This window comes from Cebus imitator, unplaced genomic scaffold, assembly GCF_001604975.1.
Source record: "Cebus imitator isolate Cc_AM_T3 unplaced genomic scaffold, Cebus_imitator-1.0 Scaffold45, whole genome shotgun sequence".
Taxonomy (NCBI): domain Eukaryota; kingdom Metazoa; phylum Chordata; class Mammalia; order Primates; family Cebidae; genus Cebus; species Cebus imitator.
In genome coordinates, this window is record NW_016107360.1 from 1,950,070 (window position 1) to 1,972,806 (window position 22,737).

General features: G+C 34.2%; 1 protein-coding gene across 5 annotated transcripts in view; it reads right to left on the reverse strand.

The window, feature by feature from the left end:
• The window catches only part of SNX13 (sorting nexin 13), a 139,440-nt gene that overhangs the window by 36,225 nt on the left and 80,478 nt on the right, over positions 1-22,737 (reverse strand). For all 5 annotated transcript variants that reach the window (XM_017526925.2, XM_037737892.1, XM_017526928.2 and 2 more), the window contains 6 exons: positions 17,639-17,777; positions 17,159-17,247; positions 12,533-12,632; positions 6,921-7,114; positions 1,530-1,634; positions 860-992 (listed from right to left, as the gene is read on the reverse strand). In XM_017526925.2, the coding sequence (XP_017382414.1) occupies positions 860-992; positions 1,530-1,634; positions 6,921-7,114; positions 12,533-12,632; positions 17,159-17,247; positions 17,639-17,777 (760 nt within the window). The remainder of the gene's footprint in view (positions 1-859; positions 993-1,529; positions 1,635-6,920; positions 7,115-12,532; positions 12,633-17,158; positions 17,248-17,638; positions 17,778-22,737) is intronic.

The window sequence follows — 22,737 nt, forward strand, 5'->3', positions numbered from 1 at the left end:
CTAATTTTTTGTATTTTTAGTAGAGACGGGGTTTCACCATGTTGACCAGGATGGTCTCCATCTCTTGACCTTGTGATCCACCCGCCTCGGCCTCCGAAAGTGCTGGGATTACAGGCGTGAGCCACCGTGCCCGGCCATAAATCATTTTCATATGCATAATTCCATTTAAATCTAAAAGTGACTAATGTAAGATATTATGAGAGTATTATTCCAGATTTACCAACTCAGAAAAAGGAGGCTTAAAGAAATTAAGTAGTTGGTCAACATCACACAGGTAGTAAGTGGTAGAATGGGAGTAAAATCTAAATATTCTGATTCTTAAACAATTTTTTTCACTATAACATGTTAATCAGGTCTCATTATCCTCACTTGAAAAAAAATTGATAGTTGGAATAAATGACTCATAACTTTTTCTAGCTCAAAAGTCTCTCACTCTGTGTATGATTTGGAAAAGTATACAATTAAAGATATCTAAAACAATAGTTTTAAAATGCTTTATAGTTTATGATATACTGTGAGTCATTACTTAGTGCATATTAAATCTTCTCAATAATTCTACTGTTAATCGTGAACATTAGCAAAAGGGAAACTTCCATAAAAATATTTTAGTGACTCGCCTGAAAACATTCTTCTTTAAAAATTCAAGGCTTCTATAGTTATATTCTAATCCATTATTAAAATTTCAACATTTTAATTTAGTACAGTCACTAAACTTTGTCATTCATTTGTAGATTTTTAAGTACATTAGTTTATATTTGGACTTCAATAACATTTTTAACTTGTATAAAAGCTCTTTTTTTGGTAAGCAGAATACATATAAATACACACGCATATACGTGTAAAATGTGTGCCACCTTACCTCCATCCCCATCATCAGATCCTCTGAAACTAGGATCTTTTAACATGTCAAGCTCAGCTAACATGCGCACATAAAGTGCATTCTGTCTGAAGGAAGGATAAAATCTTTCATCTCGTAGCATCAATTCATATACCTTGGTGAAATAAATCAAGATATTCAACAATTAATACAGATACATGGTGATTGTTATGAAATACAATTTCACCAAAAGACACATTGAGGTCTTGCCATAATGTATCATAGTTATAAGTTGTCAGCAATAAGACTATTTCCCAACTAATGATTTCCTCTGATCCTTCCAGTAACTAAATCATACTGAAAAAAATCCTACTACAACGCAAGTCACAAGACAGCATGTTCTGGGAAGTACTTTCTAAAAAACGAGTATATGTAAAGGTTCAAGGCTCATACTAAAATGAATTTGAGAGGCATGTTATTTATATGGCACCAATTCATCAAATTCTGAGACTACAATATCTGGCTCTACAATCAAATTCAAATAAAACAACCCAACTTAAGGATTTACATTTCTGGAATTGAGAAGTGTAATTGCCATAGCTTACCTTTTTAATACCATTCTACTTTAAAAAGTTTCTTAAAACTAATTACATTACATAAAAATATTTTTTCTCAAAAAAGATAAAATAATAAATGCTGTACATAATAATACCTTCCTTTGAATGTCATCAAAGATTTCAGGGGTTGGATCTTCATGATTCAAAGTATCTGCTAATTTTGCTACTAAATAGTCATCAACAGTAACTCTTGGAGATGCCTAACAAACAGAAAAAAAATAATAATCTTCTCTGTAATTTCTAAATACAAGTTAATACTTGATAGCATGATAATACTGGAATCATATTATTGAAAATAATCGGCAGGTAAGAATCACTGGTTTGTAAATGGCACCTTTATGTTCAGGAGGGCTGAAACAGGACTAAAACCTTCTCTTCCTCATGTACTATATAATAGATTGGTAAACAAACATGGATTTAAATCTCAACTTTTCCTAGCAAGTTACCTCTCACTGAGCTTCATTTACCCCATCTGTAAAATGGAGATAATACTATATAAGGCTATTTAAGATTATTGTAAGGATTACAAGATATATAGCATAGTGTCTGGCACACAGGAAACACTGTCATTAGGAGTCAGTGTTTAGTATTCAGCAGTACTAGATGTCTATTAATACCACTGCTGAAAGAATAAGCCATTTCATTTATTATTTGACACTAGCGAATCCTTCTGAATGGCCTTTAAAGAGACTACCGTTATCCTAAATTTGGTTTTATAAACAATGTTGCAGCAAAGTTCCACTGTGAAATGGGAAAAAATAAAATCCTTAAAATTGTTTTAAGAGCTTTCATTTCAAAGTATACAACAACACAGATAACACAGGGAAATACAAAATTTGACATTTCAACTTCAAAAATTACTTTATTGAAAGAAAAAACGCTGAAAAGCAATATATGTCAGCTGCAGCATGTCAACTTTTGCATTTTTAGTTTTGAAAAGTCTGGAGAGTAAATGAGTCCTAGAGATGATTTTGAGAAACTTACAAAAAAAAAAAAAAAAGCATTATTTGCATAACTTCTCTAATTGATCCAATAAAATGAGGAAAGGGTTGGACAAATCAAGAAAGGAGAAAAAAAGTAAACATCAGAGTATAAATACGTAGGCAAAGGGCTATAAAATTTCTAATGCCCCACTGTCAATTCAACACTTTTGTTAGTACACTGAAGCAGTGGTTGTTTTTTGAGGGGGATGCTTGTTTTGTGTTTCAGAGGGCAGCAGAGTTCCCCTGAAAATAGAAACAGGAGAACTGAACAACTTCAGTATGTGACAAATATTAGAGAAATACGATATTAGTTGGTTTTGCCCTTTCATTTGCCCTCTAAGCTCACTAAACTCACTAAGAAATAAAAAGGGCGAATTTGAAAAATAACATTTTACATTTATTTAAACTTTACTTTTTCCTGTATATCTCAAGTACACAGAAATGGAGTAAGCCGCATCCTACACTTTTAGTGTACCAACATGAAACACAACCAGTCAGAATCCCCTCTTCCAAAAAAAGTAATACAAAAATAGTATTTATATGGCCAGGCATGGTGGCTCACACTTGTAATCCCAGCACTTTAGGAAGCCAAGGCAGGCAGATCACTTGCCAGAAGTTGGAAACCAGCCTTGCCCACATGGCAAAAATCCCGTCTCTACTAAAAAATACAAAAATTAGCTGAGTGTGGTGGCGCATGCTCACAATCCCACCTACTCAGGAGGCTGAAGCAAGAGAATTGCTTGAACCTGGGAGGGAGAGGGTGCAGGGAGATTTTGCACTCCAGCCTGGGTGACAGAGACTGTCTCAAAAAAAAAAAAAAGAAAAGAAATATTTGTACACATTTGTTATTACTTTAACATGAAAATATAGGAGTGAATGTTTTTCCAAAATTATCTTCTAATGTGTATGGTTTACTTTTCTATCACATAAATGCTATTATTTAAACAAACCAATGGAATTAGTTAACAGTGTGAGAAAAATACAACAGTATGTCATTTACAATGTTTCTGTCCTCTGATATACCAATTTAACTTCTTTAAAAAATCTATTGCATACTTAAATTTTATAGACTATATTATTTTGTATTCTTAAAATATAGAAAGACTTCTTCTCTATTATACTTTAAGTTCTGGGGTACATGTGCAGATCGTGCAGGATTGTTACATAGGTATACATATGCCATGGTGGTCTGCTGCATCCACCCCCTCTCCCCATCACCTACATTAGGTATTTCTCCTAATGTTATCCCACCCTAATCCCCCAACCCCCTGTTATCCCTCCCCTGGCTCCCCCAACGGGCCCCAGTGTATGATGTTCCCCTCCCTGTTTCCATGTGTTCTCATTGTTCAACACCCACTTATGAGTGAGAATATACAGTGTTTGGTTTTCTGTTCTTGTGTCAGTTTGCTGAGAATGATGGTTTTCAGCTTCATCCTTGGTAGAAAGACTTTTTAAAAGACAAATGTACATAAAAGCAGAATGTACATGCAAAACAGGTATTATCTATATTTAACAGAAATAAACAATGACTTTTCTATCTAGTCCATGATGCAGTAGGATAGTTTTACTTTTTCTGTTTCCTTCTCTAATAAAATACTTTTCTGAACTGCCTGTAGCCTTTAGAACATTTTTTATGCAGTGTTAGCACTTAATATAGTCAAACATAAAAATTCACCTTGACTTTTAACTCTGTTCTTTTCAAGCCCACCTCACACTTATTTCTTATGTCAATTCAATGTGAAGGATCAAGTTAAATAATTTTTATTTTTTTATTTTTTTTAGAGACAGAATATCACTTTGTTACGCAGGCTGAAGTGCAATGGTGTGATCATGGTTCACTGCAGCCTTGATATCCTGGGATCAAGTAATCTTCCTGGCTCAGCCTCCCAAGTAGCTAGGAATACACCCTTGTGCCACCAACTTCAGCTTGTTTTCTTTTCTCTTTTTCTTTTTGTAGATACAAGGTCTCACTAAGTTGTCCATGCTAGTCTCAAACTCCTGGCCTCAAGCCATCTTCCCACCTATAATCCCAAAGCATTGGAAACAGGAGAACTCACGTCTATAATCCCAATGCTTTGGGATTATAGGTGTGAGCCACAGTACCTGGCCTAAATATCCTTTCAACAAAATAATTCAGGCATATAATAATTAGGATTTTATTTATTTAAAAGCAGATTTTCAGCTGTAGTCCCAGCTACTCTGGAGACTGAGGCAAAAGAATTGCCTGAACCCTGGAAGCGAAGGCTGCAATAAACCAAGATCACACCACTGCACTCCAGCCTGGGCGAAAACAGCAAAACTCCATCTGCCCCCCAACCACTCCCACTAAAAAAAATAGGTTTTTAAATGTGTAGAAATTTGATTTTGGTTCTCAAAAAAAAGTCCAAAAGCTATATATATGGCTTGTTTGGTAGGTAGATCAATGTTGCCAATCAGGTCTTTTCCATCTATAAATTCTATCCATGCCTACAATGCTCATTTTTAAATACTTTGAAGCATAATGATGTCATCGTTAAGTTAAATCTCTTTATGAGGAAAAATGGTTTTTAAATACACAGATACACTAGTGAAACTGAAGTTCAATTCCAAATAAATTAGTTTTAGGAGAGAAACTGAGAAAATCTTGTTTAAGCTGGCTGTCCTTTTCTAGTGACTTTCTGTATTGTTTCAAAAACAAGAGTCATTTTGTTCACTACATGAGTGTTTATCACAACCTACATGTAACATCAAACAACTCAGGTCAGTCTGTCAATTCTTTTCTAGGCTGCTTTTGGCCTCATCAAAAATCATCTACCAGTTTTAGAGAAACAGCCTATAAATTTCTCTTTAATGCGATCTTTTTCTCCATTTTCATTCAAAAAGTATTTTAAATTAGTGAAGGCCTTTTTTATTGTCCTATACTTAAAAAAATACGATTTTACCAAAGACCAAGATTTTAGCATCTTTTCTATAGCAAGAAAGAATTAAATCTTATTAGGCAATTTATTTTATTTTCTATTTCTTCTTGAGTTAGTCTGGTAGTCTGTGTCTAAAAATTTGTCTACTTTAAGTTAATATGTTGTCATAAAGTTGATTAATTTGTTGTCATAAAGTTGATCATAATATTTGCTTACTCCTCTTAATTTCTGTAGGGTCAGGGGTCATGTCTCTCTTTCATTTATGAATTTGGTTATCTGTCTTCTCTCATTTTTTCAGGGCCAGCCTAGCTAAAGGTTTGTCAATATTGTTGATATTTTCAAAGAACCAACTTTTAGTTTTAGATTTTCTCTATGGCTTTTCTGATTTCTATTCGTTGATCCTCGTAATCATCTTTGTTTCCTTTCTTCTGTTTGTCTTGGGTTTATTTCTCATTTCTAGATTTTTAAGGTGAAAACTTAAGAGGGTTGATTTTAGATCCTTATTCTAATTAGATATTTTTGAAGCTACAAATTTTCCTCTAAGCACTAATTAGTTGCATCCCATGAATTTTGATAGAATGCATTTTCTTCCCAATTAAAAACAGTTTCTAGTTTCCTTGTCACTTCTTGTTGATTCAGAGACTATTTAGAAATATGTTATTTAATTTTCAATTGTTTGTAGTTTCTCCAAATTTCCTTTTGTTGATTTCTAATTTGATTCCATTTCGATCCAAGAATGATTTCAATACTTTTAAATGGAGATGGCTTTTAAGGCCTTGTAAATGATTTATCTTGGAGAATGTTCCTTGTGTTCTTGAAAATAATGTGTATTTTCCTGCCGTTTCTTGAAAATAATGTGTATTTTGCCGTTGTTAGGGGAAACAGTCTATAGAATAATATACACATATTATCCTATAAATTCTAAAGCAATTCTATTACATATAATATGTATTCTATACATTCTATAATAATCTATACAATTATATGTAATATTCTATAGACTCTATAGATGTATTATATATTCTATAGAACTATAGTTAGCTAATATAGTATATATATTATTCGATAGCATTCAGTAATTTGCAATGGTCCTAAAGTCTTGCATATCCTTGATGTTTTTCTAATTTTGTTATCAAATATCGAAAGTGGGGTATTGAAGTCTCCAAGTATAACTACTGAATTGTCTCTCTTACCTTTATTTCTGCAAATTTTTGTTTCATGTATTGGGGGCTCTGTTATTAAATGCACATATGTTTACAACTGTTTTATCATCCTGATCCTAAGAATGAAAACATCCTTCTCCTCTTTTGTTTACTTTTGCATGGTTTATCTTTTTCTATCCTTTTACTTTCAGCCTGTGGTGAATCTAACATGTGACCTTGAAACCTGATTCTGTCATTTAGTACTTGCACGACGCTGGCCATGATAATCTGACTGCCTAAACATCAGAATCTTCATTCAAATGAGAATAAAGACAGACAGGAAGATTGTTATTGAATAAAGGAGACAATGTTTGTGAGGTAGTCAGCCTGGTATGAGCAATGGATTACAAAAATTATTAATAATACTGCTAAAGAAGAAAACAGTAATCAAAATATACCCTCACCTTTTCTGATAAATACTGTTCATAAATTCCAACAGCAGCTGCTCTTAAAAGACCTTTGGTTTGGTTGGTTTGATGTTTTCCATCTCTCTGACGACTTAATAAAACCTCTAGCTGCTGTTGGGCAGTAACCCGGTATCCTTCCACTGTCATCCAAAAGAACAGATGTGCTTGTCCTCCAGTTTGCTGCATGTAATCTACCAATCAAAATCCATAACAACATGAATATTAGTATCACATAATTTAGGGTCCATGTAGCTGTATGACAAGTAAAGAAGGATTAAAGTTTCAAGGATTTAGAACTCTACATTTTGAAATGTTTTAGCAAATCCCTGAGGTGAAAATATAGTCGTAAATTGGTTAAGCTAAGAAACCAGTTATGTTAAAAACGTAAGCGAAGGCATATATTTTGGAATTTTAAAAATCCCACTTTTCATGATAAAAGCTCTAGTGAATAAATTCATAATGTAAAATATTCAACATTTACTCTCAATAAAGATTGTTAGCTATAATATGAATATTTCTAAACATATTTTTAAAAACGACTCAACAAACCACATATATGTTTTAATCACAAAAATGAAAATGTATAGTTTACTGAAAATGTCCTCCACATAAAAGCAATTCTAATGTAATAGTAATAAGATATAAATAAAAAATGTATATATTAAAATGTCATAAAAACAAAATCCCTCAAGTACACATGAACAAGAATGATACAAACAGGTTATATACAGTGTATGTTCCCAATAAAGTACTCTCTCTCAATGAATTTTAATTTGCATTAGAATCTCCTAGAATTTACTATAAAAGTAGCTTGTTAAATGCGTATTACTTATAACAACTATTTCCTTCAAAACAAAATAAAGCTCTACCTCCATGATTTCTAAAGAAAAACATTTCAGAGAATAATGGGTGGACTGAATTTAGCATGTAAAATATTAACTACTTAAAATTTAATAATATTTAAAATTCTAAAAATTTCAAAGATGATGTGGGAGTGTGAAGCACCAGAATTCTCTCTCTTCACCTCCACAACAAGAACAATGGCAGAATCTGAAGTAACTAATCCGGAACTCTAGAATCTACTGAAGACTTGCAACATTCAGGGAAAGGACTTGGGAGGTGAGCTTTGGTTAATTTCAGTGCATTTCAGCTCTTAGCACAACTGTACCTACCCATTCCCCAGGCCTAGACCCCCTAGAACAAGTAGCTGTGCATGCACTCCAGAATTAGCTTGTACACAGCAAGTAGGAACTAGGGTGGACAAAAAACACCTTGTCCTTCAAATATTTAGGATCTAGGCTGCTTCTGATCACAGAGGTGCCGACAAATATGGAGCCTTTGTTGTTTTGTATCCCTTGATTGGTCCAAGCCCCTTTCCTTCCTGCTGAAGTAATGACCAAGGGATTTAGAAGACTGGCACCCTTTCTACCTTGCCTCCTACAGTTTTATCTTTTTCTCCCTTTCGGAGCCACGTATTAAAAATGGGGACATTCAAAAGCAACCACATATGTGGGAAAATTAGAAAGTGACTATGCATGCCCAGAGAAAAGCACAAGCTTAGAATACTCTTGAAAAGACCTTAAGTTTATACCTCAGTCTGATCCTTAGCATAGACAGCCTACATATTAAAACATAAAAAAATAAAAAAATAAATAAAAATTAAAAAAAGCAAACCCTGAGGAAAGGAAAGAAAGTGATTTCCAGAGTTCCTATCTTATTAGATTCAAATGGCCAGTTATTCATACACACACACACACACACACACACACACGGCATACAAAGTACGTGGCAAGTACGGCCCATTCAAAGAGCAAAAAATGCCAACATATATCAACAGAAACTGTCCCCAAAAAAGACCTGATGGAAGTTCTACTAGACAAAGACTTTAAAACAACTGCCTTAAAGATGCCCAAAAGACTAAAGGAAGATGTAAAGAAAGTCATAAACAATCAATGAACAAAATGGAAATATCAATAAAGAGACAGAAAACATAGAACAAACCAAAATAAAATTATGAAGGTGAAAAGTACATAAGTAAAAACTGCACTAAAGGAAATTTAAGGTAGATTTGAGCAAGCAGAGGAATCAGCAAATTTAAGGACAGAATAATAAAAGTTGTAGGGTCCGAGAAACAGAATGAAAAAACATGAAAAAGAGTAAACAAAGCCTAAGGAACCTGCTGGACCAAGGTACATGCCCGAGTTCTACGAGGAGAAAAATGAGAGAAACAGGCAGATCATATCTGAAAAAATGACTGAAAATTTCCCAAATCTGAAGAAAGGCATGAGTATAAACATCCAAAAAGCTCAACAATCTCCAAGTAAGATGAATTCAAAGATACCGACATGGAGACAGACATCTGAAAGCAGAAAGGGAAAAAGAACACATACAAAAAAAATACAAAAGATTATCAGATTTCTTTCAAGAAACTGTGGAGGCCAGAAAGCAATAGAGTGATATTCAAAGCGCTGAAAGAAAAATATTGTCAACCAAATTCCTATATCTGGCAAAGCTGTACTTCACAATGAAAGTGAAATAAGACATTCCCAGATAAACAAAAGCAAAGGAAGCATATTACCATAAGACCTGCCTTGCAAAATAAAAGAGTAAATTAAATAAAAGGACACTAGATATTAACTTTGTACCTTGAAAGCATATGAAGAAATAAACATCTCAGCAAAAATAAACATATGGGCAATTATAAAAGCTAGTATTATTTTAACAATTATTGGTAACTCTATTTTTCTGTTTTCTATGTGATTTGAGACAACTTTTTAAAAATCAACCATCAGTCTGAAAGCCAGGAATACTGTACTTTGATACTGTACATCCTGGTTTCTACATAAGTTACAAAAGTAACTCATTTAAAAGAATTATTAGCCCATATTTTGAATATACAATTTGTAAAGACTTAGTTTTGTGACATCATCAAAAAAAGGCATGTGGACAGAGCTGTAATTAATAAAGTTTTAAATGCATCTGAAATTAAGCTGACATAATTTCAAACTACAGTGTCATAAGTTTAGGATGTTACATGTAATCCCCATAGTAAACACAAAGAAAACAGCTGCATAATATACCTAAAAGGAAGGAGAAAAAAATTTAATCATGTCACTACAAAAAAAAAAAAGTCAACTAAATACAAAAGAAGTCTTAACAAAAAAGATATAAAGCATGTAGAAACAAATAACAAAATGACAGAAGTCTTTTCTTATTAATAATTACTTTAAATGTAAGTGGATTAAACTTTTTAATGAAAAGACAGAGACTGGTAAAGTGGATTTAAAAATTAATACAATGATATGCTACCTACAAAGATTTTAGATACAAAGACATACATAGTCTGAAAGTGAAAGGATGAAAAATCACATCACATGTGAAAAATAACCAAAATAGAGCAGGGAGGACTATACTAGTATCAGGCAAAATAGGCTTGAAATCAAAAAAGGTTAAGACATAAATAAGGTCATTATATATTAATAAAGGAGTCAACAAAGCAAAATGATTCAACAATTATAAACATTTACATAACTAGTAACAGATCACCAAAATATATGAAGCAAAAACCGACAGATTTTAAGGGAGAAAGAGACAGTTCCACAATAATAGTTGGAGACTTCAATGCTCTACTCTCACTAATGAATAGAACCAGACAGAAATATGGAAATAGAGAACTTAACACAATATATCAAGTAGATTTACAAACATACAGAACACTTCCCAACAACAGCATACAGCTTCTTCTCAAGTACACATGGAACATTTTCTAAAACAGACCATACAATGGGCCACAAACTGAGTTTCATAAGGTTTTCAAAAATGAGTATCAAGCAAAGTATCTTCTCAACTACAAAGGGATAAAAACTGGGAAACTCACATATTTTTGGAAATCAACACACTGTTTATTTACCCTACTTACCCTGTGAAAACATTAAAACACACACAACCAATTGATCAAAGAAGAAATCACAAGAGAAATCATAAAATATGTAAAAATGGATGAAAACAAATATAACATACCAAACTCATGGGACAGAGCAAAAAGGAAGATCTCAAATCATCTTTCCTTACGTTGTAAAGTTAGAGATCTTTACAACATAAATAAATAGAAAAAGAACAAACTAAACCCAAAGCTAGCAGAAGGAAAGAAATAATAAAGATTAGGGCAGAGATAAACAGGAACACAATAGTAAAAGTCAGTGAAAGCAACAGCTGATTCTTTGAAAAGAGTGACAAAATTGGCAAACACTTACCTAGGAGGACGAAAAGAGAAAAGACTCAAATTACTAAAATCAGAAGTGAAAGTGGGGATATTACTTATGACACTAAAAGTACTGTGAGTACTATAAACAACTGTATGTCAATAAATCGGATATCCTAGTAGAAACGGAAAAATCTACCAAGATTTTTCTTCCTAGAAACAGAAAATCTACCAAGACTAAATTATGAAGAAACTGAAAATCTGAGCAGACTGATAGGTAGTAAGGAAACTGAATCAGTAATCAAATATCCTCAATAAAGAAAAGACCTGGACCTGAATAGCTTTACTGGTGAATTCTATCAAACATTTAAAATAATAGCAATCCTTTTTAAATTTTTCCAAACAATTAGACAGGAAACACTTCCTAACTCATTCTATGGGGCCAGCATTATCCCGAAAGCAGAGCCAGATAAAGATGGTACAAGAAAACTACAGACCAATGTTCCTTATAAAAATTGATATAAAAATCCTCCATAAAATACTAGCAAAACAAATTCAGCAGCATATTAAACGGATTATACACCATAACTAAGGCGGCATTTAATCCCGTAATCCAAAGATGGCTGAACAGACAAAAACAACAACAATCAATGTTATACAGCACAACAGAATGAAAGATAAACACTACATATCTTAATTGATGCACAAAAAAACATTTCACAAGATTCAACACACTTTCATGACAAACACACTCAATAAAGTAGGAACAGAAGGATACTACCTGAAAATTATAAAAGCTACATACGAAGAAGCCCACAGTGAATATTATACTCAATGGTGAAAGACAGAATACTTTTCTTTAAGATAAGGATCAAGACAAAGATGTCATCTTGAAGTACTAGGCAGAGCAACTAGGAAAAGTGGAGAGGAAGGGAGAAAAGGGAAGGGGAGAAGCGCATGTGAGCACGTGTCCACACACACACACACACACACACACACACACACACACACACACGAATATTATTCAGCATTAAAAAAACAAAGTTAATTCTCACATATGCTATAACATGAATAAAACCTGAGTGCATATCTATGTTAAGTGAGTAAGCCAGTCACAAAAAAGCAAATACTGTACAATCCCACTTATGTGAGGTACTTAGGAGTAGTCAAAATCAGAGAGACAGAAAGCAGAATGATGGTTTGAGGGTCTGGGGAATGGAGAGTTTCAGTTTTGCAAGGTAAAAATAGTTCTGGAGATAAATGGTTGTAATGTCTGTACAACATCATGAATACATTTAATATCACTGAACTATACACCTAAAAATGATTGAGATACTAAGTTTTATGTGTATTTTATGACGTAAAAATATTAAAGGCTATATCATTTAAATACAGTTGATTTACCTACCCATAAAAAATTGTAGTGCAACATTGTCTACAAGAATGCTGTCCAGGGGGACTGTGCAAAGTTTCCCAAAGTTTGCTGCAAGTTTCACAGTATTTATTTCCTACAGGCAAAAGTGAATATAAGTTAATATTTTATCAAATCATTCATTGTTAAAGATATTTATATAAATATAAGGAAAAAAACATCAAGTTACAATGAGTAAAGATGAAGTTTTTCCCTTCTCATGCATGTTATTTCCCAAAAAAATATATGCATTCTGTGAATTTAAATTCCTAGTTAAGAGTTGCTTAGCAAATTAAAAATATTAACATATTAAAAATATTAGCATTCATTTATTTTAATACAAAATAAATAGAAATCACTATATTTTCCATTATTCTCAGTCTCTATATATTCAGATGAAAATGAACATTCCAGAAGCTAATAGGGTGAAGGAAATGTTTGAAATGTTTACTATATGCAAGATTTTTAAAAACTAAACATTTTCATGTATAAAGTCTATTTATTACTAGGAAAACAAAATCTGCCTAAAGAGAAATTTTGCTCCTCAGTAAAAACTCTAATTATTAGAGGAAATAGGTTTTTTTCCAGACTCTCTTGAATTTCAGACATACTTTTCAAAGTTATAGAGCAAGGAAACAAACTACATATAAAAAAAAAAAAAAAAAGGAAACTACTGGGGTTGAAAATTTAAAGAGCATCTAGGTGTCAGGCATTGTGCCAGATACACTACACATATAACTTCATTTAATCTGCACAGCAGTCCTGCTGGATATGTATCACCAAGCCTACTTAACAGATAAGGAAAACAAAGATCAAAATAGTTACATGTAAGTCACAAAGCTGGTAAGTATGACTAAGTGTTTTCAAATGCTGTCTTCCCTTTCCTATAAAAGCCATGATGTTTTTATGAACTATTTATCTTCACTGGCTTCTCTATATTCCCAAATCCATAGTTCAGAACCATCTATTTAAAAAAGAAAGACAGACATGCTTACTGTAAATGAAATAGGTTGCCATATTCAGAGGCAGATACTAAATTAAGCACAGGTGGTAAATGAAGAAAAATGAAGAGAATTTTTTAAAGAGAAAAAACAAAACAACAAAAACCAAATTTATCTCTGTAATTTGCATTTCCCTTCATATAAGCACTGGACAGTAACAGCTAACTGACTTTAAATGTCTGGTAGAGCGCAATCTAGAGCCAGCACATGATTTCTACTAAGTCTCCCTTCTACAAATTCTGTCACCTCTTTCTCCTGTCCATCAGTGGCTCCACAGATATGGGATGGGAAAGAAAATTCACTATAACTTTATTTGTAATATGAAAGAATAAAGGCTTCTAAGATTTCAAGATAAGTAACATGGCTATAAAACTGCAAGCCCATGGGGATTCTGAGGTTACTTAAAAAAGGAAAACACTGTATCATCTGAACTCATTAAAAAATGAAGCTTGTATTCAAAATGGAATTGACAGGCTTGCAAACAAAATGCCTAAATTTTAAAAGGATCCTATATCAAAAAGTGCCTGGGCAAATACACTGAGTAACAATGCTGAAAGGTCACTAACTCTGATATCTAGATAAGGAAGTAGTTAAAGAAAAGCACAAGTGAAACAGTATCTTTCTTCTGTTCTAATTTGCTTGAGTATATAACTAGTTTTAAAATAAAGTTAACCAAAAGTACACACACACACACACACACACACACACACACACACACACAACACACACACACACACACACACACACACACACACACGTATAACAAACGTGGGCCTCAAGTAATGTTTCATAAGTTATAACTCATCTAGCAAACTAAATTTAAGGTGTTTAAAAATAATTCTTCTATTCCTTAAGGAATTTTGTATGCACTGTAAAATTTTAAGACCAGAGAGTCATAAATAAATTTTCAAAACAGAAAACTACAGCAGAAAAGGTGAATACACTAAAAATCTAAGGGTATTAAGAAATGCTTTTTCCTGCTTTAAAGCCCCAAGTTTCTCTTCTCCTTTGGGGTAAAACATCTCTACAGAACAACTATCATTACTGTTTCTAATTTATCTCTTTCCATTCTCTCTTGGATGAACTACAATTAAGATTTTTCTCCACTACTCCACAAAAATGTTCTCATCAGATCACCAGTAATCCCCAGGGTAGTAAGTCCAATGGAAAATCCTCAGTCCTCATCTTTCTCAATGTTATTCTTTGATACGCCTCATCTTTTCCTTTTATAAACACTTTTTACACTTGGCTTTTGAGATATTGACAGGGACAAGGGGCAGAGAAATTCTAGGCAGAAAAGAGCGGTCCTGGAGAAACACTACCCTCAAGCCAAAAACCCTGAGACAGTGGACCTAAGTAAGAATTTATATCTCTGTTTTCTCGCTCAAATGTTGCCTTTGCCTAAACCACACGTGCCCTACCCCACCCCATCCTGTGCCTATAAAAACCCCAGACTCAGCCAGTAGCCAGGACTAAGGCTGAATGTTGGAGAGAAGTGGCTTGACTTCAGAGTAATAGCCTGATGGCAGTAACTTCAGAGAAGAATCCGAGTGGAGACAGCTGGACTTCAGGGGAAGATTACCTATGTGCCCACTCCCTTTTTCAGCATCCCTTCCCACTGAGAGCCACTTTAATTGGCAATAAAAATGCCCTGGATTTACAATCTTTCAATTCATTCATGTTACCTCATTTTTCCTAGATGCTGAATAAGAGCTCAGAAGCCATGAGTATGGACACAAAAGGCTGTCACACTGGCCCTTTGCCCTCACTGGTGGAGGGCAGCCACCTCATGCAAAAAGGCAAAGGGCCCACTGAGCTGTTAACCCTTAAGCCATTCACAGATGGCAGAGCTAAAGAGCACTGTAACACATCCTCTGGGGCTTTGGGAGTCACAGACACCCCTGACTGGACTGCTACGTGGCATGAACAGTGTTTGCTCCTGCCAGTGCTAAAGCATCTGGCCTGTTCCTGCCACTCACCTATGCTCTCCCTCCCTCGAGGGGTGGAATGTAGAGGGTCCAAGTGGAGTTTGATCCCACCAGTGCTTAAGTGGCAGGCTGGTTCCAGCACTCATTCACTCAAGTTCCCACTCATTCACTTGCGTGCTCCCCCTCACAAAGAGTTGAGAGAGGCAGGCTGGGTAAATGAGGCATCCCTATCACAAGTCATAAGAAGGGGTCGGGCACATGCTCAGGTTTCCCACCAATCTCACTGGCTATTTACGCTGTTTCTTTGGCTAGATTGTTTACTTTGTCTTAACTGTATTCACTGAAGTGTACTAGGAGCAAGTCACTGGTACATTACTACTTACACACACTCTTTTAACTCCATCCAGTCTCTCTCAACATTAAGTAAACATCTGATAATTCTGAGGATTTACAAAATTTATCTCCATCACTAACTTTTCCTTAGAAATCAAGATTACTAATTATCTTGTCTACTTGAAAGTCAAACAAGGATCTCAAATTAAAATATCCAAAATTCAATTCTCTTTTCCAAACTTCTCCTTTCTCAGTGTTATCTAATTCAGTAAACAGCACCACTATTTATACAATTGCTCAAATCAAAATACCCTGAAATTATCTTTGAGTTATTTTTTTTCTCAGTCCATATTCAGTCCATTAAGAAAATCCTATTAGCACTATATCCAGTCTCTAATAGCTTCTCACAACCTCCATAGACATCTCTCACCCAGTTTAAATTAGGAGTATTGAAAATAATCTCTCAGTTTCCATTTTTACCCCCATCATCTCACCCATTGTGTCTGTTCTTCACAAAGAGTAAAGGTAATAATTTTAAATTTTAACTAATAAGTCAGGTAATGTCACTTGCCAGGGCAAATCTCCAATTGATTTTCATCACAATTAGAATAAAATAAAACTCTTACTATGGCCAGTAAGACCACAGATGACCATATAAAGATATAACCTCCCCCTCTTTCTTCTATAACTTCATTCCTAGCACAACAGCTCATTCATCCTATACAATTCACAATGACCTCCTCCAACTCACCAAAGACATTCTTACCTTAGGACCCCTGAATTTGCTCTCATGACTCCCTGTAAGATAGAAACTTCAAAGACAAACAAAAATACATCACAGAACTAACTGCCTCATGTTATTAGGTCTCCCTATGTTTAAGTGTCATCAAACTTCTCAGCACCCATCTAAACCAGTCCAAGACACTCTCTATATCCTTCTTTGCTTTATTACTGTTTTTTTTTGTAGTAGGTATCACCACCTGATATTACGCATCAATTTGCTTATTGGTTTATTTCCTGACACTGCAACTAAAATGTAAGCTCCATGAAAAGAGTTGGTCTACTTGGCTGTTCTATAAAGTCCCCAACTCAAAAAATTGAATAAATGTAAATTCTGAATAAACAAATGATACACAAGTAAATACAGAAATCAAGGAATAAAATAAAATCTCCAATTACTTTAACATTTTTCAGGCAGCATTTTAATTAACCTCTACCACATTGTAGAAGAGATAACCCTTTCTAAAGGCCTCTTGTAAAGTGCTGCACTGGTAAATGTCCTACTTTTTGTCCTTGACTGTGCATTTTAATCCCTATAAAGTATTTATAACTAAACATCAATTCAAAAGTAATTTACTTACTTTGCCTGACTGCAATCGCTGTATTCTTGAGTCACATACTTTCTTTACAAACAGTAAGCTATTTATTTGATTTTTGATAGTGTTGATATCTAAAAGCAAATAAATCAAGAACTAGAAAGTGGTAACATTATTTCTGGAATACTTTAAACATGCACTTACTGTAAATTAAAAAAATAATCAGTTAAAAATAAGGCAATTGTTTTATTCAATAAAATAAACCATCAGAAATTATACAGTGAAATTATTTAATTAAAAGTGAACCATGCCAATTACCTTCACTTTAGGGATAATCACAGTAATCACATTCTCTCATTCTGAAAATAATGCTTTTACTCTAAGCACATGTTAACATAATAAGGAAGATTTAATTAAGATGAAAACAACCAATAGCAGAAAATGACATTTAGGTAAATTAACCAAAGTTCTGAAGATGTAATAATCCTTCAAAAAAATATATTTTAAATTAAATACATTACTTACCATCACCAGCTGTATCTAGAGATCTAAGATACTGTAATTCTTCTGCTGCCTTATCTCTGACTGCCTCTAGCTCTCCAATATTGTCACTCAATTTAATAATGTTCATAAAGGCCTCATAGTTGCAATTAGAATCACGGATCTGAAAACAAGTTTAACAAAAAAAGGATGGAGAACTCACTTATTAAAAGGAAAACTGAATCTTAAGTGCCTACTATGTGCCAGGACAATTTGCTACATAATCAGTGCTTACAACAAAAAGAAAAAAGCTCTGTATTTGGGTTCCTATATTCCAATGGGTTTTAGACTGCAAACAAAATAAAGTAAGTGTTATACAGCATGCTTGAAAGTACAGGAATAGGAACATGCTCACCATATCTGACAATAGCAAGAAACCCATGATGACTACTAAACCAAAGACCAGCTGAGCAGAAGATACGGTCAGCAGCAATGGAGGGCAAATCTTCTGTTACAGTATAAACGTTTTAGCTTTCACACTGAAGAAAATCAGAAGTTATACTAGAAGGTTTAAAAAAAAGTATAACACTCTCTAACCTAAAATATAACACAATCACTGTGCTGCTGTATAAAAATAGAATGAAGGCAGAAGAAAATCAGAAAAAAAGACCAGTTAATAATACAAGTGAAAGATAACATACTCAGGGAGCAGGGCAGTGACAGTGATGGTATGGTACAAAGTGTTTTATAAAGCGTTTTCTGGTTAAAAGTGTTTTGTAAAGACAATGCCAAAAGAATTTGCTGATAAATCAGATGTGGCCATGAAATAGAGAACATAGAATTACACTAACACGGCTGGGCGTGGTGGCTCACGCCTGTAATCCCAGCATTTTGGGAGGCCGAGGTGGGTGGATCACGAGGTCAAGAGATCGAGACCATCCTGACCAACATGGTGAGACTCTGTCTCTACTAAAAAAATACAAAAATTAGCTGGGCGCGTTGCATGCACCTGTAGTCCCAGCTACTCGGGAGGCTGAGGCAGGAGAATTGCTTGAACCCAGGAGGCAGAGGTTGCAGTGAGCCAAGATCATGCCACTGCACTCCAGCCTGGCGCCTGACGACACAGCAAGATTCTGTCTCAAAAAAAAAAAAAGAACTATACCAACATTGTCAGCCTGACAAGTGCAACAGACCACTAAACAAGACGGAGAAAAAATAAAGAGATGCCGCATTTGCCAGGGGAGTGGGGAGGCAAGATCCAGTGTGAGATCCCATTAAATATAAAAATGGCCATTAGTAAATTTTTGAATATAATGGACAAGAGTTCAGAAAGAAGGATTATACAAAAATATGCATTTCAAAGTCACTGACATGTAGATGACACTTAAAACCATGAAAATGGAGAATGAAAAGAGAAGAGATCTATGGACAGATACTCAGAACACTTACACAGCAAAAAGACTGAGAAAGGCCAAAAATGTAGGAAAAAAAGCAACAACAAACTTTGGTGTGCTAACAAGCCAAGTAAAGAAGGGTTTTAAGAAAGAAAATGAAGGCTGGGTGTGGTGCAGTAATCCCAGGACTTTGGGAGGCCAAGGCAGGAGGATTGCCTCAAGTCAGGAGTTAGAGACCAGCCTGGCCAATACAGTGAAACCCCGTCTCTACTAAAAATACAAAATTTAGCTGTGCATCGTGGCAGGTGCCTGGAATCCCAGCTACTGGGAAGGCTGAGGCGGGATAATTGCTTGAGCCCAGGAGGCAGATGTTGCAATGAGCTGAGATGGTGCCACTGCACTCCAGCTTTGGTGCTAGAGTGAGACTTGGTCGAAAAGAAAAAAGAAGAGGAAAAGGAAAGGATAAACTGTGTCAAGCATTTCATATAGGTACAAAACAAAAATAAAGAATCTAAGAACTGACCATAACAATCAGGATTATTCTCTTTGACACAGAAAAGTTTATTGGAGGAGTTCAAGAAAGAAAAAGAGAAAATGTAGACAGCCGACAGTAAAAAAAAAAACAGTTATGTTGTAAAGAAGTAAGAGGAGAAAAGAGAGCTGCCTAAAATGGAATGCAAGATTAATGACTTGTTTCATCTTTTTAAGATGAGAGAGATAATGATAAAGGTGTATGATAATAAGAATGATTATATAAAGAGTGAAAATTTGATTATAAAGAGAGAGAATATAAAATTGTCAAAGCAATAAAAGGAAATTGTCTAGAAACAGTTGGTTACAGTGCGCAAGTAAAGGAGTTGCTTTAGCTACATACATGGATATTTTATCCACAGTAACGGAAGAAAATGTAAAATACACATGCATAGATACAAGATATGAATGTATGTGACAATAGGACATTACGAAACATCTCTTTTGATTCTCTTAATTTTTCCAGTGGAGTACTAAGGTCATGAGCTAAGAGAAAAGATGTGGAAAAAAATGTATGTTAATTGAATGTTAAGGAAGTATAAAAGAGTTCGTCAGGGTAGGGAACGTAACAGAAGAGGAAAAATTTAATGATTTCAAGGCATGAGTAAAGGCACAAATGAGATTAGTGTTCATAAATTTCAAATGAGATTAGTGTAGGTTTCTCCTTTTTCATCAGCCACACTCACCTGCTTAAAAACAGGAATGGAGTAGGCAGTTATGTTGGATTTAACCAGTGCTGTGGTATCAACAAGCTAATAAAGTGAAAGAGGTAAGGAAGCACAGGATGTTGTGGAGGGATTAATAGCTAACTGTAAATAAAATTTAAACTAAGCAAAGCAGGAAGAGTGGGCTGTGCAAAGGTAATCAACTTAGGATGTTATCTATTTTCAACAAAAAGCCAGACAATTGAATACTGTAAAAGTATAGGACTATGTAAAAAGAGGCATTACATGGAGGGGATAAATTATACAGTGAAAATTGACTTCTAATTAGAAATAATAAAGGCAAGAGGAAAATAAAACAATTTTTAAAGTACTGAAAAAAAAAAAGTCTACAGCAATTCTACATCAATGAAATATCCCCCAAACTTTGCAGTAAATAAAAATATTTTCAGAGAATAGAAAGCTCAGAGAATCTGTCACAAGAAAATTGGCAATACACAGAATCCTAAAGAAAATTCTTCAAATCAAGAAAAATGACAACAAAACTAAAATTTGTACCAACAAAAAATAATGAAGAATACTGAAAATACTGAATAAATGTATGGGTGTAAAAGTTTTTTTTTCTATTCTTTATTTCTTTAAAAAAAGGTGTTTAATGCAAAAATTAATACAGCATTGTGGAATAAATTATGCATGTAGGTGTAAAATATGCCATGAAAAAGAACAAAGGATGGGGGTTAATTAAAATTATGCTATAGCTAGGTTTTTCGTATTTCATGTGAGGTGATAAAATACTGCCTCTAGGCATATGATGACAGCTTAAAGAGGACACTAATTCCTAGAGCAACCACTAAAATAACAGGAACAGTAATAAGGAATTGCTGGAAAGTCATTGAAATAAATAGAATACAGGAATACCTTGTTTCAATTCCACTGTGCTTTATTGTGATACTTCACACTGTGTTTTTTAACAAACTGAAGGTTTGTGGCAACTCTGTGTCCAGAAACCCTTATCAGCATAATTCTTCCAACATATACTCATGTCATGTGCATATTGACATTTTAGCAATTTTCAGAATATTTCAGACTATTTCATTACTATTATATCTATTATGGTGATCACTGATCATAGGTATTATTATTGTTTTAGTACACTACAAACCATACTCATTTAAGATGACAAAATTAATTGATAAATTGTTTTGTGTATTCTGACTGTTTCAACAACTGACCATTCCTGTCTCTCTCCCTCAGGTAGATCCTCCCTATTAACTGAGACAAAACAATATTGAAATTAGACCAACGAATAGACCTGCAATGGATTCTAAGTGTTCAAGCCAAAGGAAGAGCCACATGTCTTTCACTTTCAATCAAAAGCTACAACTGAATAAGCTTAGCCAAGAAAATGTGTCAAAAGCCAAGACAGACTGAAAGCTTGGTCTCCTGCACTAAACAATTATCCAATAAGACAATGAAAAAAACAAAAACAAAAACAGAAAAAGTTCTTCAGGGAAATTAACAGTGCTGCTCCAGTGAACAGATGAATGATAAATGTGAAAAACACTTATGAGTGATACGGAGAAAGTATTAGTGGTAAAGGATAAAAGATCACACAATTCTTTTGGATACAGACCTAGTCGTGAGATTGCCAGATCATACAGTAACAATTTTCAGAAGAACCCCCAAACTGTTTTCCAAAGTATCTGCACCATTTTACACTCCACCAATAGTGCACAAAAGAATTGAAAACAGGATCATAAAGGGATATTTGTGTAATCATGATTGTAGTATTCACAGAAGCCAAAAGGTGGAAGTAAGAGTCTCCAAGAGTCACAGTATTCCTGGGCTTAGGGATCACACGACTGCTGAAATAGCCATAGTGACCACAGGCTTAGGTTATAACTTTCAATCCCCTTTGACTTCATGAAAAGCCCTCTCAAGAACGATGGTACAAATAAGCCCGGATTGAGAAGATTAAAATAAAAACTTAACTCTTCAATGTCCAGACACTGATGAACGTCCACAAGCACAAGCACCAAGAACATCCAGGAAAACATGATCTCAAGAAACTAAATAAGACACCAGTGACCACTCTAGAAGTAAAGGAGATATATGACCTTTTAGACAAGAAATACAAAAGAGCTGTTTTGAGGAAGCTCGAAGAACTTCAAGATAACACAGAGAAGGAATTCAGAATTCTATTGAGAAATTTAACAGAGACTGAAATAATAAGGGAAAATCAAACAAACTCTAGAACTGAAAAATTCAACTGACAAACCAAAAAATTCATCAGAGTGTCTTAACAGCAGAATTGGTCCAACAGAAGGAAGAACTAAGCTAAGACAGGCTATACAAAAGTACACAGAGAAAAAAGAATCTGAAAAAAAATTAAGCATACCCATAAGATCTAGAAAACAGCGTGTCATAAGGGCAAATCTATGATTTATTGACCTTAATGAGGATGTAAAAAAAGAGATCAGGTTAAAAAGTTTATTCAAAGAAATAATAGCAAAGAACATTTCAAACCCAGAAAAAGATATGAATATCCAAGTACAAG